The sequence below is a fragment of the Pteropus vampyrus genome, unplaced genomic scaffold (assembly GCF_000151845.1).
Source record: "Pteropus vampyrus isolate Shadow unplaced genomic scaffold, Pvam_2.0 Scaffold41, whole genome shotgun sequence".
NCBI lineage: Eukaryota > Metazoa > Chordata > Mammalia > Chiroptera > Pteropodidae > Pteropus > Pteropus vampyrus.
The window spans coordinates 4,545,542-4,565,555 of record NW_011888822.1 but is presented as its reverse complement, the minus strand read 5'-3'; the positions used below and the strand labels follow the sequence as shown (position 1 = coordinate 4,565,555).

At 39.4% G+C, this 20,014-nt stretch overlaps 1 protein-coding gene across 5 annotated transcripts in view; it reads left to right on the top strand.

The window, feature by feature from the left end:
• The window catches only part of PRICKLE2 (prickle planar cell polarity protein 2), a 332,917-nt gene that overhangs the window by 236,433 nt on the left and 76,470 nt on the right, over positions 1 to 20,014 (top strand). For 4 of the 5 annotated variants that reach the window (XM_023529685.1, XM_023529686.1, XM_011358458.2 and 1 more), the window contains one exon: positions 7,300 to 7,483. In XM_023529685.1, coding sequence (XP_023385453.1) covers positions 7,300 to 7,483 — 184 coding nt within the window. Of the gene's footprint in view, positions 1 to 3,593; positions 3,642 to 7,299; positions 7,484 to 20,014 lie in introns of all 5 variants that reach the window. The other variant, XM_023529687.1, reaches the window with a different exon arrangement.

The following is a 20,014-nucleotide window of genomic DNA, read 5'->3' as shown; positions in this document are numbered from 1 at the left end:
AATTTTTGACTCATTTTAGGCTGGTGCTTTGCATGTATCTGAAAAGTCAGTGCTCCCGTTGGAAATCCTAGGAAATTGGGCAGCAGAGAGACTGAGAAATTTGGACTCCTGCCCACCTGCTCCTGAGACTGTCCTGGCAAGATGGATCCTTTAGGTGGTTTGAGGTGACATAAGTTACTGCAGCACTGAGAGTATATGACTGATGTACAAAGACCCAAGTCAGAGCCAAGGATTAGTGGTTTTAAATTATCCATGTCCCACCCCTCCTCCCTTGCACAGAAAATTGAAAGTCAATAGATGCTAAAATCCTGTTTTCAGATGGTTTTTTATCAGAGAGACTTAAGTCTGAGATACCCATAAATATACATGCAATTCCTGTGTTGCCGGCATCTTCCAAGCAACGTAAATAAATTCTCTGATCCTGCTACAGGGCACCAGATCAGAACAGACCCACCTATCTGGACTGAATAATGCACATCTATTTGCTAGAGTATTGTGCGTTCACATGTGGGTGGCTCTGGCTCTTGTCCTGTCATTCCAGGCCAGAGTCTTGTCTCTTGGTACTTGCCCATAGGGAACACATAGAATGAAATCTGGTCTCCAGTTTCTTGACACGAGGGAAAAAGAGGACCAGCAGCTGTTTCTGTTTAACAGTGATCATCTCTGGGATTGTGAATGTTTTGAAATAGTTTTCTTCTTGCTTATCTATAATTCCTGATCCCTTTCTATATTAATTGTGTATTGCTTTTTTTTTTTTTTTAAGGATAAGGAAGCAGTAGCTTTGAATTATTATAGGGAGAAAAAGATTTCCTCTTTTCCCATTATTAAGAATAAAAAGAGTTATTTTTTGCCTTAGTGAGCCAGAGTCATGGAAAAATTTAAATACTTAGGACACATCTGTTATTTAGCAAAAAGCTATAGAGACCTTGGGGTTATTTTAGCCCTTTGTCTTTAACAAAACTGTATTTTCCCACACCTGATCTCGGCTGCCTGAAGCATTACCATGTTGAGTTCAGCATTATGCATTCCTCATCAATCACTTGGTTTGTGTTGATGCTGAGCCACTCTTTAAACCGTCTACCCTTGACCCTGTGCATAAGAGTGGCCTGAACCCGATTTGGCCTATGCCACAGAGGAGGTGGCAGGCAGGAGGATAGATGGCAGGGCTAGCAATGAGAGACACCGTTCCGGTGGCTGGGATAGTCCTGCCTCTCACCAGCACCTTTACATACACAAGCCCCAGTAGGTACCCAGCTGAGTGATGGGTGGGCTTAGTGATGTAAGCGTTAAGACATGATGGTCAGGAGGAGTTGGCATAGATCCCCTGGAGCAGATTTTTAAATACACATTGCCCAGAGTTGTTGAGATCATCAGCTGTGTTGGTAGAACACACACCAGTTTTCAGACCATACTCTTTCTCAAGTGCTTCCCTCTAACTAGGAGGCTAGCTACAGAAGAGTGTCCTCCAAGTATGTGTCGGAGTCACCTGGGATGCTGGTGGAAAGGTACTTCCAGGCCCTGTGTCTGATCAAATCAAAGTTACTACGATACATTACTACTCCCCAAGCATCTTCCTGTAGTGTCTTGGTAACCAGCTGCACAATTTATCATGACTAGAATCATTATTTATATGCACAGTTTCATGATTAGGAGTTGTTTATGTTTTAAAAGCCATTGACAGCCTTTATTTTATTTGTTCATTTGTTTTTTGTTTGGTTTGGTTTGATTTGGTCATTATCAAATTATTGGGCACCTACTTCATATTTTGATAAGTGCTGAACATAACCTTGAGGAATCCAGGGCAGGATGCTGGCTTCCAAACTTGTGTCTTTGGAACCTGGGGACCTTAGGACAATGAAAATGCCTAGAGTTTTGGAAGAATATCGAGCTTGAGAGAGTGAGTTCAGGGTCCCCTTCTCTCACATCAACTTGAGCAAATCTGTTTTACATATTGAATATATTTCCACATATGAGTTCTTAAAAATATATATTTTCTTCTCATTAGAAGGGGAGCTGGATGAAAGAGAGTGAGAAGGAAACATTTTAAAGTATTTAATGATGATTATATATATCCTCCAAATCTAGATTTCTACAATTTATGACTTGAACTTGTCAGAATCACGCTTAAAGGAAGATTCATTTATTGTCTTCATTCTATCACTTCTCACACAAAATAAGACACGATGGTTCAGAGTTCAGTGTTGTAAATAACCTGTCAACATCTCAGGTATAAGAACCTCCTCTCCACACGCGCACACCCAATCTATTTATAATGAATCCTTCCACATTAAGGTAGATAAGTTAATTGGTATAAATTGTTAGTCATTTTCCAAACAGTGTGGTCACTGGTGCAGATGACCAGAATACTTTGAGACGGTTAAAAAGAGAGCCTTCACCTACAGGTATTGTGTGTTCCATGGAAGAACAGATTGTGACTTCTGGATGTGGAAATGAATGAATTAATAGCTGCAAATTTGGGGTGGGGGTTTGCATGGGTCGTTGCCAGGTAGAGGGAGGGAAGGAAGGGGAATGCAAGATCTCTGCTCTCTGAATCATGCCTTATTCCTTGGAAACTTGTCATTCACAAACCCAATTATGTACAGGTAGAATGTCAACTCTGACAGAATGAAACCAATGTATGCTTTATATGGTTGGATTTTTTTTTTTTTTTAATGAAATCCTGCTTTACTAGGAGGTTCTATTTTCATAAATGTCTATTTGCGGGGGGAAAAGCCAAATCATATATTTCCCCCACGCACTGCTGAAAAGCTTTAATCAGTGTGTCGAAAGAGAGAGCTATTGGGTGTTGTTGTGTGCATTTTGCCGAGAGGAGGAGAAAGACATGCGGATCAAGAGAAATCCTCTTGGCTTTACCTCTGACCCTCTGCCTCTGCCCCTCTGCTCCTTTCTGAGCATCTGGGCCCTGGGTTTGCTATTTATAAACAGAAGTTATTAAATTAGTCCTTCCAAAGGCTGTCATGGAATCACTGAAAGGTCGAAAATTCTTTGCAAATAAAAATGCCTTGCCACAGGAGTGCCTGTTAATTATAAATGAGAAGCTGAAGACAAGAAACTAGCAGGGAAATACATAAGATCTTCATGGTTTTGATTTACCGTTTTTATTTTCTTTCCTTCTTTTTTCCTCTTTTAGTTTTCATTTTTCCGAATGTGTTTATTGTTTCAGGAGTAAGGGTATTGTGGCTGGAATCGGGTATGCTGCCTATAGGTCATTGTTTTTGTTCAGGGATTAGATAGAGCTTACTTGGAATCTCTGTTCTGCTTGCTGTTTAGGGTTTACTTTGAACATATTGCTTAATCTCCCTGAGCCTTCATTTTCTTCTCTGGAAAGTGGGGGTGATATTTCCTTTCTTGGAAGACTGGTATGTGAATCTGGACTCCTGTATATAACGTTTAAAGAAGTCCAGTGCTGTACATTCTGTTTGCGTGTGCCTCCACCTTAGTCCTGATCAGCCTTCTCCTGCTTCACCTTCCTTGTTTTTTGTGTAGCACTTAGCACTTTTAATATTCTATATGATTGAATGATTTGTTATGTTTAATGTTTACTGTATGTTTCTCCCCTTCCACTAATGTAGGTTTCATCTTCCCCTAATTGCTGATGAATATTCTGGAGTCTAATTTTGGTAAATATTCCTGTACCTTTTGTTTTAAATATATGACTTTCAAGTAAAAACCATTAATCACTAAATTTTTTTAAACACAGTAATTTTTTTCCCTTAAGTCTTAAACTGGTATAAAAAATTCCAGAGGGGAAAAACCCTGACTACTTCCCAGTACCCCCGACTTCTTTACAGTAGCTGATTAATTAGTTACTCTTAAAATGAGCTTTGACTATTTTTAAAAAGAACAGCCAGGGTTTGGATGAACTGTCTTTGAATTAGGAGATGCAAACCAGATCCAAGTATATATTCTGTCTGTATTTTTCAGTCTGATAAAAAGCAGGAAGTAGGAGAATCTGACAAGCCTAACTTGGCTGGACTAAACTGATTTTGTTTCTTCAGTACATTTTGGTGTCAAAATTCAAGCATAAGACATTAATAGAATAAGGACAAAAACTAACCGATCATCTCAATAGTTGGAAAAGAAAGCATTTGACAAAATCCAACACCCTTTTATTATAAAAACACTCAACAAACTAGAATAGAAGAAAACTTTTTCAGTTTGATAAAGGGCATCTCCAAAAAGCCTCAGGTAAATCATACTTGATTGTGAAAGATTGGATGTTTTCCCTTAATAAGATCAGGAACCAGACAAGGATGTCCACACGTGCCATTTCTATTCACCACTGTACTGGAGGTCCCGGCCAGGGCAATAAGGCAAGACAAAGACACAAAAGGCATCATATTGGAAAGAAAGAAAACTGTCTCTATTCACAATGACATGATCTTATATATAAGAAATCCTAAGGAATACACACATACACACACACACATACACACACACAATTTGAACTAATAAACATGTTCATTAAGACCGATGTAAAATCAATGTACAAATACCATTTGTGTTTCTATATAGTAATAATCTGAAAACAAAATTAAGCAAACAATTTCATTTACAATGGCATCAAAAAGAATAAAATACTTAGAAGTAAACTTAACAGAAGAAGTACAAGACTTGTACCAGAAGACCACAAAATAGCATTAAAAGGAATTAAAATAGATGGAAACAAATGGAAAGACATTCTTTGTTCATGGATTGGAAGACTTAATATTTATTGTTAAGGTAGCAATATTCTCCAAATTGATATACAGCTTCAGTGCAATCCCAGCAGGATTTTTTTTTTCCAGAAATTGTCAAGCTAATCCTAAAATTTACATTTTATGATGCGGCTGCCAGGGACTCAGAAGAAACAAAACAGTTTTTTAGAAGAAGAACACTCACACTTCACAATTTTAAAACTTCCTACAAAACTTGAGTAATCAAGACAGTGTGGTATTGGCATTAGGGTAGACATATAGGTCAATGGAATAGCATTGAGAGTCCAGAAAAAAAACCTTCACATTTATCATCAATTGATTTTCAGCAAGGATGCCAGGACAATTCATGGAGAAAGAATAAACTTTTTAACAAATGCCACTGGGACAGTTAGATAGCCACATGAGAATGAACTCGAAATCCTACCTCACGCCATATATTATAATTAACTCAAAATAGAACATAGACCAAATTATAAGAGTTAAAACCATAAAACTCTTAAATGAAAATGCAGGAGTAAATCTTTATGACATTGGGTCCCTTAGATATGATACCAAAGCACAAGCAGCAACAGAAAAAAATAAATTGGACTTCATCGAAGTCAAAAACTTTTATGCTTAAATAGACATCATTAAGAAAATGAGGACAACCCACAGAATGGGAGAAAAATTTTGCAAATCATTTATTTTATAAAGTACTTATATCCAGAAAATGTATAAGTGATGCTTACAACCTGACAATAAAAGGCAAGTAACTTTAAAAGTGGACTAAGGGTTTGAACAGACATTTTTTCCAAAGATATATAATAAGCACATAAGAAGATGTTCACATCATTAGTCATTAAGAAAGTACAAATCAAAACCACAATAAGATAACACTTCACACCCATTAGGATGACAAGAATCAAAAAGAAAACAATAACAAGTATAGCAAGGAAGTGGAGCAAATGGAACAGTCATTCCTTAATGGTGGGAATGTAAAATGGGACATATATTTTTGAAAAACAGTTTGACAGTTTCTCAAATTGTTAAACATAAAGTTACCATATGACCCAGCGGTTCTATTCCTAGGTATATACCTAAGAGAATTGAAAACATATGTACACACACACCAAAAGAAAAAAAAAAAAAAACTTGTGCATAAATATTCAGAGTAGCATTACTTAACAAAAGTCAAAACATAGGATCAGTCCAAATGTCCACCAACTGAAGAATGGATAAACAAAAAGTAGTATATTCGTACCATGGAATATCATTATGCAATAAAAGGGAATGAAGGACTGACATATACTACAACATGGATTAACCTTGAAAACATCATACTATGTGAAAGAAGCCAGTTTCAAAGGACGACATTTTGTATGATTCCATTTATGTGTATTTTCCAGAACAAGCAAAACCATAGAGGCAGAAAATAGATTAGTGGTTGTCAGGACCTGGGGGGAAGGGAATGTGAGAAGTTACTGCTAATTTGTGTAGGTTTTCTTTTGGGAATGATCAGAATGTTCTAAAATTAGACAGTGGTGGTGGTTTCACAACTCTGAATATGCTGAAAGCCAGTGAATTGTTCACTTTTAAATGGTGAATTTTATGGTCTGTGAATTATATCTTAACAAAGCTGTTATCAAAAAATTCAGGCACATGTGGGGATTAGGAATACGGGTTCTTCATTGCCTTTATAAATTGCTATGAAACTAATCATGAAGATGAGAGTGCACATATAATAGCTTATTTTCTTAAAAATTTCTTCCTCCATTTTTTCTTCTCTATTTTATCAGTGGAAGCTAGAAATGCTTTTGTGCTGTTGACATGAACCTTTTTATTCCTTCATCATTTGTGTAGCCATGGAAAACAGAACAGATGGTAACCTTAAAAGAAAAATGTTCAATTTGGGGGAGAGATTTTTTATCATTGGCTGCTACCTTTTGAAATAATTTACATGTACGATCCTCTTGTGTATGAAAAAACGACCGATGTAGGAAAGATTTGGGTTTCCAATTAGAATTTTAAACCTACACAGAATTTTATTGGAGGTGAAAATGTCTTTCTCATGAAATCTTAGGACCAGATTTGTTGAGTGGGAAAAAATATGTTTTTTCTCTTCTTAAAGAAAATTTCACCTACAGTTCTTCTCAAAACCACTTCGGTTTTCTAAGGTCTAGGAACCCTTTATATAAATGGTATGTTGTCAATATTTGTTAAATCTACTGGTAATATTTCTGGTCAGCATATGTATTATGTCTAATTACTATTATAGTCTAAGAAATTGTGGTCATGGTTCATATCCAGTGTTTACCTAGTAAAATAATATATTTTGACGTTCCTCTTGTGATAGTGATTTAAAGGAAAAGGTGGGGATCCATGTGTAAACTTCCTTAGCATGCTTACCTGGTGGTGCCTGATCGTGTGGCACCTTCTACAAAGACAGGCGTGCTGTGGTACGCTCCTTTAGATGCTTTTGCCAAAAGGCAGTTGCCAAGGAATGTGTTTATGCTTTGGAATCCAAGGGCTGGGGGCTGGCAGGCCAATCGAAAAAATGGTATCTTTTGCCTTCCTTCTCACCTACCATCTTTGCTGCTTGCAGGAAGATCTGTCTGCACTGCAAGTGCCCTCAGGAGGAGCACATGGTGACGGTGATGCCCCTGGAGATGGAGAAGACCGTCAGCAAACTCATGTTTGACTTCCAGAGGAACTCGACCTCAGATGACGACTCAGGCTGTGCCTTGGAGGAGTACGCCTGGGTCCCGCCCGGGCTGAAGCCTGAACAGGTACCATTCTTGACGTGAGGGTGGTTGTGGTTTGGCTTTTGTGTTTATGTTGCCCGTCCTTCCTCATTCCGGTGCGGAAGGAAGAATTGACCTGACTGATTCAGAAAAGAGGTTGGGGCTCCATGGGTTGAAGATGTCCAGGGCCTCAGGAGGAAATGAGGAAGAGAAATAAAACTGAGCCTTCTGTGGGCCATTACTAGTTCATTCTGAATCACAATTATTAACTTTTAACAGAAGATTTTCTAGAAACTTCATAGGTATGTTAGCTTTGAAACATTAGATAGTGAAACTTTGGTTTTGGAGAGGGAAGGGAAGTTCTACATTGGCCATGAATCTTAATGTTAAGATCCTTTGTAAAGGAGAGTGAGGAAATATGGATTCGCCTTATTCTTTCCAGTGATATATGCTGTGTTTATTACATTTGGCCTTGCTTTACAAAGAAAGACATTGGCATTTCCTGAAATACTTTGACACTACCCACAGACTGTAAATATTATTTGCTCGATGAGATCAACTTGGTTTCTCTCTGTTTCACTGCATTTTGTTTTTTCAGTGATATACAGCTTCTGCTTTGCATTTCTTGGTACTTGGAATTTTCTTTTCTGCCAACCTCAGTGTTGGTTTAGAAGCCCCTTCTGTAGACTGGATATTTTCATGATCTTCTCTGTGCTTCTTTGAGAGACAGTTTTATCAGAATCTAAAGTGTTCGACCACTATTTCCTTCCTCTGACATGAAAAGTTTCTTGCTCTGGAGAAACTTTATGTCTAACGTAGTGTTTTGAAATGTAAAAAACGCTAAAATTTTAAGGCAATAACTTTAAATGTGATCATTCTTTTAGAAAAAATTCTTTATGATTAAGAAAGGCCTAAGAATTCACCAACAACTTAAGAGTGGGACCCTGATAACATCTTTGATTAGCCATTTCTTTTTTTTTCCTTCCAATATTGAGGTTACAAATTGACTGATAAAATCAAGCACATAGGCAGGATTTGTTTAGCCAGTAAAGTATTGTTTAAAATTTTGAATCGGTTGCTAATATTTAAAAGTTAGGAATTTCTATTGAAAAGTTCATATTTATATCTGGAAAATTTGAGACTGTGGAATCTCATTTCTGCTATGATTGGTTTTCTGGCCATTGGCTTGAGTGCTGGTCATTCTTCCTTGACAGAGCTTGATCTCTCCAAGTCACCCTAGTCTTCATTAAGTCCACTTTGTCCCTTTGTGTTACCTTTCTAAATGCTACGGATACTTCGGTTTTGTGATCTCTATTCTAATTCTTACCATTAGAATAGAGATCACAAAATATCTTGGAATAGAAACATTCACAGGAAATAATCTTCATGAGAATTCAAGGGAGTTCTGTGTTGCGATATTAGCAGGAAGAAATAAAAGCTTTTTCTCTCAGTTTGTAGGGTGTGGTTATATCTTTACTTTTTGTTCTGTTTCAGTAAAGATTGTATTAAATAACGAGAGTAGTTTAATTTGGCTGAATTTGTCTAGAAACTCAAATGAGGTGGTAGATGACTGAATATCTTTGTTTGACGTCACCATTCTACCCCCAGGACTAGAGCAGTAAGTTTTCACACCTACATACATCTGTAAGCTTGTTTCATTTTCTTGCTAACCTCATTTCCAGCAGCTTCTAAGAGACCCATCTTTGTTTTGTTCATAGTACTTCCTGCTAAATTGAGCCTCGAAATTCCAAAGTTAAGCTGTTTTAAGTTCTCTGCTTAAGTAGATTCTTCTCTAAGATGACTAAACATCATTCTGTGATGTTCAGATTCAGAGAAAGTTTTCTATTGACCCAAGAGAACAGACAATTGCAAGAGCTAGGTCTTGGTTAAATTCACCAGTTCAAAAAGTGAGTGCTTCTGATATTTTTGGAGGCCACTTGACTCATCTGAAATGAACGTCTTTGGGAAGTATAAAACAATGTTCTTTGATTTGTTTTGAAAGAAAATGATTAATGCTATTAAACAAGTGGTTTGAATTATGTCAGATGAAAGGATATTCCTATGTCTTACAATTCTATTGTTCTTTGGATGGTTTTCTCTGTTCCCTACAGTTACTCAAACCTATATGACACAGATGATTCAAAAGGAAGTCGTTCTTCAGAGAGAGTCTCTCTTCAAGCTATTTGAAGGGCTCTATATTTGCCTAATAAAATATGAGTATATATTAAAGATGTTTGAAGGGATCATGTTGCATGAAAGAAATGGGCTTCAAAATTTTAAATTGTAAGATCTTTTGAAGTTTATTACTAACAAAACTGTTTATAGGTTTAAAGATTTTTAAAGATCTATTCAGTATGTTTTAAGATTAGAAAAATTTGAGGCCTAAATGCCTTTCGCTAATAAAAATTCTGGTGTTTAATATCATGTTAGTTGTCTCTGGTTTGGGAAAAACCATTTTTCTATCAAGAGAAATTACAGTGAACATTAAAATATTTTGTGCTGGAGGCAAAATACTAAAGACTAGTTAGGGTTGAGAGTAATGTGCTTTTATTTTTGTTAGAAACCTTTCATTTCACTCCATGATTGTGGAGTTGGTTAATATACCTTCAGGTGACACTCTTTATTATTCTTGTTTCTTATGAGAAATACCTTCCAATTAAATATAATGCCATTGAAAGTCACCTCCCTTTTGGGGAGGTGTTCTTAAATATTGGCATTTAATTGCCAGCCACAAAACCTAACTTTCTTAAAATAGAATGGAAAATGATAGATATAACAGATGATGCCAGAGAGGACAGGCATGTAACTATGATTTTTAATGACTAGCCTGAGAAGTAATCAGAGAGTTTGCCCAGATCCTTGGCCTTTGCTTACTCCCAATAAGGTGTTTAATGCCATCCAGAGAGCCCCGTGGTAGCAGAACAGAGAACTGGAGTCTGCCCTGATCGATCATCTGAAGTCATCCATAAGGCTCCAATTTCTCTTCAAACTCAAACAATTAATAGTATGTGCTCTATCTCAGAGATACCATGATTATAAATTTACAGTACATAACACTTCAGGAAGGATTCAGAAAATACTTAATGAGCTCTAAGAAAGGCAAATGGTGAGCAGGGTTTCTCAAGCTCAGTCCTGTTGAAATTTGGGGCTGGACAAGTTGTTGCTATTGAGGCGTCCTTTGAATTGCAGGATGGTTAGCAGCATCCCTGGCCTCTACCCACTAGATGCCAGTAGTACACACCACACCTCTCCCAACGTTGAGGTAACCAAGCATGTCTCCAGACATTGCCCAGTATCTCTGGAGGATGGGTTGAGTACCACTGGGTGAAAGTGATGTTAAAACCTGGAGTATCTGTCAGCAACATTCTGGCCCAGTTGATATAAAGAATGGCTCATTTCAACAAACATTTTTTGAACATCTACTATGTTCTAGCTCCAGTATAATATCTGTTGCCTTGTAAGGTGGTCAGGTATTCGGCAGAGTGAAAAAGTGGTGATCCCATGTTGACTGTGCAGAGACCTGTGCTTCTGAGGCAGATCCTGCTGTTCTCACTAAGTCAAAACAAGAGTTGGAGCGGCATGAGGAATAGGCAGTGGGCGGGTCACCTTTTGTTCTCCAGAACAGAAGTTGCTTTTTCCTTTTTAAAGGGAAGACTTTATTATTGAAAAAAAAAAAAAAGAAAAGAAAAGAAATATGAGAAATCTAAGAAAGCAGATAAAAAGCACTCGAGTTCTACCAACCAAAGGAAATTGTTTTTCAATCTTTTTGCATATGTATAACAAATATCTATATAGGAATACATTTCTGTTTCATTTTGGACAAAAATGTGATGACGCTACCTAATTGTTGTGGCTTTCTTTCCCACTTCACGTATTTTGAAGATATTTTTTCTGTAAATATATTCAAATCCAGATTATACTTCTGAATAGGTGTTATACTTTGGAATAGGTAGGTATATAGTTCTCCATTGGTAGTTTCTAAGCTGGAGTGGACCACCCACCACTAGGGGGCATTTTGAACTGTATGTTTGGTAGGAGGTAGTTATTGTCATAATGGCTCGGGGACTCCACAAGATCCCTGCCCTCCTGGATTTTAATTCGTGGGAGCTTGGGATGCTAAACATCCTGAAAAGTACTAGACGATCCTGCACAAAAGGAGAACTGACTCCTCCCAAATACCAAGAGCACCACCATTGAACAATCCTAAGTTGAAAGTTTCTATTTGAATATGTGTTGTTGGTAGCTCTCCTCGACATTAAATTAGATGGTAGCAGCCAACCTTCCTGTACTTTTGCCTATTCCTCTCCTGAAGAAAAATTCCTAAAGGTGGAATGGTTACATGTAAACCTTTTTTAAGGCTTTTGATCCATTCTGCCAAATTGTCCTCTTGAAAGGTGCTAACTGCTTCATCCTCTGGGTGGATAGCCTTCATTAGGTACATGTGGATGTAGTTTTTCTATTAGTTCTTCTACTCACTGCTCCATGGAAATCTGAAGAGGTCATCGGATTGTTTCTCCTGAGTGAATGGCCTTTTCATTGATGTTTTTTATACTCCAGTATCTGTGGGGGCTTCTCAAATATACATGTCCTCAAATCCTTGGTCTCCAAACATTAGTAATTTTACCCTGACCTTAACTGTGTTTTTGCACATAAAGCATAGAGATTTGATTATTTGTCCAGAAATCTCCAGTTTCACTTCGAATTATCTCAGGAAGGCTAAAGAGTAGATGTCAGGAGTAATTGGCCAGTTTTTGGCTTTCAAAGTATGCTGCTGTAAGGGGCAAAATAAACCATCCAACATTCCCTAAAGATGTGGGTGAATTAGTTGGTTTTGAGCCTTGTGAAAGTCTAAAATGTCTTTATTGGATACATAAAGTTGTTTATTTGGCTTTTAATATAGTGACTATTACTCATCCATCAGATGTCAGATTAAATGTGTTTTCTCAAGGAGCTTCTCTGACGTCGCCCACCCCACTCCCAATAGAAAGTTAGGTCCCATTTATGGCAGTCTCTGGAATTTTCCTTATTAGCATTCGTCACATTTGTAATTAGATACTTATTAGTGTAATTATTTGTTTACTATTTGGCTCCCCCACTTTGTTTTAAGATCTAAGATGGCAAGGATCTTGTCTGCTATGTTTTTTAGGAAGCGCTCAACACCTAGCACAGTGCCTGACACATGGCAGCCACCCAGCAAATATTTGTTAAGAGACAAGCAGATGACCGGGAGCCTCTGAAGGACCATGTTCAGAGTTGCATCACATTGAAAAGATAAAAAAAACTCTAAAATGTTTTTCTATGTGAAGAATTATTATGTATCAATTATTCCTGCTCCCTATGCTTTTCTTAAAAGTGTGTGTTCTGAGCAGATTCCCCTGACCAGCCTAACTGTTTCAGAAATTTCTTAGGTTACATTGCAAAGAGGCAGGAGACGGATGGCATCTGGTGAAGGACTGGACTCCAGTACAAACCTGCTGCAGTGTTTTCGGCTCCAAAACTTAGGGTCTGGAGCAGGATGAGAGGAGCCGAGGGTCTGGCAGAAGCCCTTCTGTTTCCATACCAGGGGGCCATTTGTGTTTCCATCCCAACCTGGGGAGCCGTCGAGAGTCACAGTGTGGGGAGGGATGAGCAGGGCCCAGTGCAAAGAGCCTTGCTTCTGGAGTTGGGCAAACGCGGCTGCTGCTCCTTCCCTCTCTGACTTCAGGAAAGTTCAACTTCCAAGAGCCTAATATTCCTCTTAATAATGATGATGACCATGGAAAAAAATGACTAAACTTTCAGTCAGACCCTTGTTATGTGCCATTATTATGTTTAATTATCATAACCTTATTTGGTAATTATTATCCCTGTCTTTGTTTTAGAAGTGAGTAATACAAGGTTCAGAGGAGTTAAATAACTTGCCCAAGGTCACACAGCTGATGAGCAGCAGAGACAGGTTCAGTCTCAGACAATCTGACCTGGGAGCTGATAACTTAGACCTGTAGGCCACGGGGCTGATCTGGGCCCCAAATGAGGGCATGTGTACAAAGCTCCTAGGGTGTCTGCACACAGAAGCTGCTCAATAAAGTGGCTGTTTCCTTACCTCCGTTCTTGTGAAGCTGTAGTAAGTGACACTGATCACTCTTGCCCTGAGTGGGCAGGCAGAGGGGGAGAAGAAATTTTGCCTGTCCATAACGGACGAAGGTTAGGTGGGGATGGAGGAGGTGGATTAAACATAGATTTAACGGAAATCCTGGATTCCTTCTCAACCTTCTCAAAGGTTTTAATAAAATAATTTTCAATTCTACCACTACAGGAGCCTTTCTGTTCCCCAGCTTCTTTGCTGTGGGGTTGTTGGAAAGGTGCAGCTTCATTCAGATGAAGTCTGGCTCTGTTGAAGCAGAGTGACTTGGACAGGTGCCCAGATGGAGCCACCTGACTCTGACTTCTTCAGTGCCCCAACCAGGCTTCAGGGCTGTCTGCTGAACAGGTGACTGCCACCCACCTTCCTCAGTGCTTATGATCTCCTGCAACATCACAAACCCCAGGCCTGGGAGGAGTGAGTCCCTGGGGCATTTTCTGTAGGTTACTCAGATTGCAAAGAGAGCCTTCCCACAAAGAAGAATATTACAAACTTCCCTTTGGGGAGTAACAGGTCAGGAGTGGACCCTGGCTCTGACCTCTTAACTTTGCCTCGGAGAGCCTCCTTAGCACCTGCCTTTAATGGGTGGGCTGAGGGCTTCTCGGCAGCGTTCTACTGGATTGTATTCTCCCTAATGAGAGAGTAAGGAATGAATCAGAGAGTATGCTGGAGAATTTTGTGAAAAAGAAAAAGCAATTAGGCTTTTTTCATTTGTTCAGTTATTCAATGATATCTAATATGCACCTACTATGTGTCAGGCACTGTCTAGGTAACAGGGATAAAACAGTAAATGAAATAAAATTTCTGCTACATTGTCATCATAAGGAGGTGTTGGAGACACGTAAATTAGAAAACAATAATCAAGGTAATTCAAGATCGTGATTAAAAAACGAATGATGTTAGTAATAGTGATATAATTATTTAGTGAACTCTTACACGTGCCAGGCATTATCCTAGGTGCTCTACAAGTTGCATCTCATCTAATCTAGACTATGAAGAAAATAAAACAGCTTCTGTGGTAATGAACACGGGTCGAGATGTTGGAGGGATTGCTAATTTAACCGATTGGTCAGGCATGGCCTCTCTGGGGAGGTGGTATTTGAGCAGCTACTGAATGACATGAAGAAGCCTGCCATGCAAAGATCTGGCTTGTTGCTGAAGTTACTCATTTGCGTGCAGCTCAGAAGTGAAATGAAATTAGTAACAACTTTGTATCTGCACAAAGAATTTGGGGAAAGTGTTGTTGGACGGTTTGGGGAGACATGAATGGAGCCCATGCAGTGTCTAACGATTGTCAAGGCTTCCATGGACATGAAAACTGGGAAGTCCCGCTGCTATACTTGCTCCTGAGAAGTCAAAGGAGCCCCTATCATGCATCACCTTGATGCTTCTGCCTCTGCAGGTAGAAATAAGGCAACACAGAGTCTCCATTTAGAGACTAGAGAGGTAACAAGCAATCTTCCATATGATGAGTACATAGCAAAAATTCCATATGCGTTTGCATCTGCGCCTTTTGTCATATACCCTGCCTTCCAAAATGTGAGCCTGTTGGAAGGAGATGTACACCGCCTTGTTCAACGCTATTGCTTGGTGCCTAAAATAATGTCTCATATATATTACTCGTTCAGTAAACAAATGCTAAATGGATAAACAATCACATTTAATCCTTGTACAAATTTCCCACGTTTCCAATGAAGACCGTGCAGCTCAGAGAGGATCAGAAACTTGCCCAAGATACCACAGCTGGTAAGAGGCAGAGCCAAGATTCACACCAGCCGTCTGTCCCACTCCAGCGCCCACCCAGGCTCTTCCTCCTCCACCCTCCCTCTTCCATGGCGATCCACCCAGGATATCAGGTCTAAGGAAAGCAACTTAGCGTGTGTGAGGAGAGGAAGCAGCATGTGTCATACAAGGCTCTTTCATTCTTAGGAGAAGGAAATTTCTCCTAATCTCGGGTTGACCCTGGTGACTAAGGAATTCCCCTTTTCTCCACCTCCAGTTTCCCCATCCCTGCAGGAAACAGCATGGCTCTACCTTCAAAGGCTTGTTTTCCTCACAATGATCTCTGTTTATCTCTGGCTCTTCCCATTCTGTCATCCTGGCTGGGAGCCCACATGGTGAGAACTACATTTCCTCTACTTCCTCCTGCTGCCCTCATGTTCCTGGTACTATGTCACGTACCTGGGCACTCAGCAGTGATATTCATTCCTTCAGCAAATATTTATGGAGTGCCAGCTACATGCAAGGCACTTTTCCAGGGACAAACAAGTATCTGTGCCCTTGTGGAGGTGCCATTCTAGTGGAGGATACAGACAAATTAACAATGAAATGAATAAGACACTTTCAGAAAGTTATGTGTGCTGAGAAAGCAGTAAAAAAGAGTGATGTGATTTAGAGCCAAGGTTGGCAAACTTTTTCCTGTAAAGAGCCAGATAATAAATATTTTAGGCTTTGTGGAACATGCAGCCCCTGTTGCAAATACCCAACTCTGATGTCACAGTGTGAAAGCACTCATAGACAATCTGTAAATGAATGTGCATGGCCATGTGACAATAAAACTTTATTTACAAAAACAGGCAGCGGGGCCAGTTTTATCCACAGGCTGTAAATTGCTACTTCCTGATTTGGAGAGTCTACTGTAGAGAGCAAGGGCCACTGTGAAGAGGTAATATTTGAGCCGAGTTGTTAACATGGAATGATGATTAAATCTGCAGATTTAGTAGCCTAGTCCTGCGGTTTTCAGATTGCGTTAGCACCAGCAGCACTAGTATCACCTGGGAACTTATTAAAAATAAAGATTCGCAGGTCTTGCCCCAGACTTCCTGAACCTGAACTCTGGAGGTGGGCCCAGCAGTCCGTCTCAGCATGGCCTTCAGGTGTTTCTGCTGCATGCTGAAGTTGAGAACTGCTGTCGGGCAATGGAAAAATGACAGTGTTGGAAATATATGGGGCCAAATCTTCTCTCCACCACTTACTAGCTCTGTAACCTTGGCTGCCCTGAGCTTTAGTTGATTTGTCTGTAAAACTGAGAGGGTTATGTTCACGTCCAAAGGAACTGTGAGAATGAATGAATTACTCCCTTCCATTCCCAGCATCTTGCCCCGTGACTGACTTTCCCTGAATGTAGCCTAAATACAAGGCTGTTTGTTAAAGGAGAATTCAAAATGCTTTTAAAATCCTTTCACTTGTCCTGCTTCCTCAGCCCTCGCCTTGGTCTGTTCATTCGGATGATGGTTTTGTGCCTGTTACTTCAGAGCCATGAATTCTATAGCTAAGGCTCACCACGGGGAGGGGGTCACAGTGCCAGGCGCCCAGTTTTACCATTCACATTCGGACAGTTGACAGTTTGCTCTTTTTATGTGAGAAGCTATTTATACCAAGAAGGACAGAGGCTGGCAGATGTGAGGGAAAGGAGAGAAGAATGACAAAGGAGTTCATCTCTCTAAGCCTTTTAGGCGGTCTGGTTCATAGGGAGGAAATGCACAGTCTAATAGCCCCTCTAAAAACTCTACAAAAACTGTTATTAGACTCACCAGCCATTTGCAGTGTCGTCTTCATTTCATTACTCCATCAGCTCATGCTGAGCTCAAAATGGAATTTCATGGCTGCGGTGAGATGCATGCTTCTCCAACTGGATTGTATTAAATTTCTTCTAAGCTGCATCTCCTGCGTTAGCCTTTGCTGTCACTCACCCCAGTGTTTTCAGTGCAGTGTGAGAGATGAATAGGGAAGGGAGGTAAGAAGGAGATAGGAGACCCCAAACCATCTCCTGACTAGTTCTCAGGAAGCCAGTCACATGAATGATGCTGTGTTTATCTTGGCTCCAGAAATGTACTAAGTCATCGGATGGCAATGGGAAATATGCCTTTGTGTGCTGCATTCAATAAAACTGCCTGTAAATGAACTTGTTTTCAACATAGCTGTCAGAGGTTGGACTAGAACGTGGGTTCAGGCTTAAGGGCCTCTGCCAGATGAAGTCAGCAGCAGTGTGGCCAGATTCCACCAGCAGGGCCTTGTCAAGGCTCGCGTGCAGAGTGTGAGGCCCTGAGAAACCAAGGCTCATTTGCAAACGCAGGAAGGGAGACCTGCCATCGGAATTCCCAGCTTTCAAGATAGATGGTTTTAACCTTTACAGTAAATGCGTTCTGGGATCCTTGAAACTGGGAGTGGGCCTCTGGACTTGGACTTCCTGCATGAGTTCATAGCCGCACACCCTTTCTGCTGACTGAGTAGCCTACACTGTGAGCTGGTCTGAGAGTTGATTTACTATCAAGATGATCTCTTCTGCCTCGTGACTCGTGAGATATTTTCACTAGTTTCATGAGATGGTTGGATGAATCTGCCATCAAATCAACTAATAGCTAACGTCCTCCATCTGTTCATTCATCTGTCTATCAGTTCATTCATTCACTTGTGCATTCAGCCATTTATTCATTCAACAGTTGTTTATTTTATTTTATTCATTTTATTTTTTAATTAATTAATTTATTTATTTATTATGGTGAAATTGGTTAACGAAATCCAATAAGTTTCAGCTGTACACTTTAACAGTAAGGCATATATATATATTTACACTGTGTGTTCACTTCCCATAGTTGGATTTCTTTCTGTCACCACATATTTGACCCCCCTACCCTCTGATAACCACTAGTCTATTGCCCATAACCATGAGTCTCTGTTTGTCCTGTTCTTTTGTTGCTTTTAGGTTTATATCCCACATATAAGTGATACCATGTGATTTTCAACTTTTTCTGTCTGGCTTATTTTGCTTAGCATGATTATCTCAAGGTCCGTCCATGTTGTCGCAAATGGCAGCATTTCATCTCTTCTTATGGCTGAGTAATATTCCATTGTGTATATGTACCACAGATTCTTTAGCCAGTTATCTATCATAGGAGACTTCGGTTCCTTCCCTGTCCTGGCCACTGTGAATAACGCTGCTATGAACATCGGTGCGCAAATATCTTTTCAGATATGGGTTTTCAAGTCTTTGGGGTAAATACCCAGTAGAGAGATTGCCGGATCATATGGTAGATCCATTCTTAGTTTTTTGAGGAATCTCCATCCTGTTTTTCGTAGTGGCTGTACCAATTTGCAGACCCACCAGCAATGTATAAGGTTTCCTTTTTCTCCGCATCCTTTCCAACATTTGTTATTACTTGTCCTGTTGATTATAGCTATTCTAATGTGTGAGATGGTATCTCATTATGGTTTTGATTTGCATTTTCCTAATAGCTAGTGATGTTGAGCATCTTTTCAAATATTTGTTGGCCATTTGTATATCCTCTAAGAAGAATTGTCTGTTCAAGTCCTTCAACAGTTGTATATTAAGTGCCCATATGTGAAAATCCTTCCTCAAGGTGTGATTTTGGTGTGGCTGTTTACCAGGTCTAGTGTAAAACTGGAGCTTCCCAACCCCTCTCTTTACAGTGTGCTTTTGCATGGTGTGGAGTTCACAGGCAGACGTAGAATCTCTCTTTGTGGAAGATCCACACTCACTTTAGGCTTCGCGCTGGCCTCTCGTACCTTCTAAATTCCTATCCTTCTGAGCACATGGTGTTCAAGAGTGTAAGCTTTGACACTAACTAGCTCTATGTTCAAATTTTAGCTGTGCTACTCTCGAATATTGGCCTAGTTAATCCTCTGTGAACTTTCATTTCATCATTTGAAAAATAAGAATGTTATCGCCTAACTACAGTGTGGTTGTAAGGATTAAATAAGACAATGCCTTAAACCTGGGGCTTTAAAAATGGCAGCTTTTAGTTTTTTTAATAGCCAGAAATTTGGAAACAACCCAAATATCTATCAATAGATGAATGGATAAACAAATTGTGTTATATCCATATAATAGATTACTACTCTGCAATAAAAAGGAATGAACTCTTGATATTTACAACATGAATGTATCTTAAAATCATTAATCTGAATGAAAGAAGGCAGACCCCCCAAAAAATGTAAACTGTAAGATTCTATTTATATGAAACTCCAGAAAATGTAAACTAATCTATAGCGATAGAAAGCACATTGGTTGTTACTTGGGGGTAGGGAAGGTGGACAGGAGTGGAAGGGAGGAGTGACAAAAGGACAGAGGACACTTGAAGGTAATAAGTGTTTTTACTATCTTGATTATATCGATGGTTTTGTAAGTACTGCACATGTATGTTAAAACTTGTTAAATTGTATACTTTGAATATGTGTGGTTTATTATATTTCGAATACCTCAGTAAAGTGATTGAATGAATGGATGAATAAAGTTGCTCTTTAGTAAACAAGAAGGCAAGCATCCTCCCATGTCAATGGTCGAGGCTTCCTAAGATTCTGTGGTTGCCTCAGGAAGTTACTGAGCCTTTTGGCCAAACACTGCTAAAAACGAATTGCTCAGTATTAATTATGCATAATAAAAAAGAGATTTGGGACAGAAACCCATCAACATCCAGATGGATGGCACTACAAAA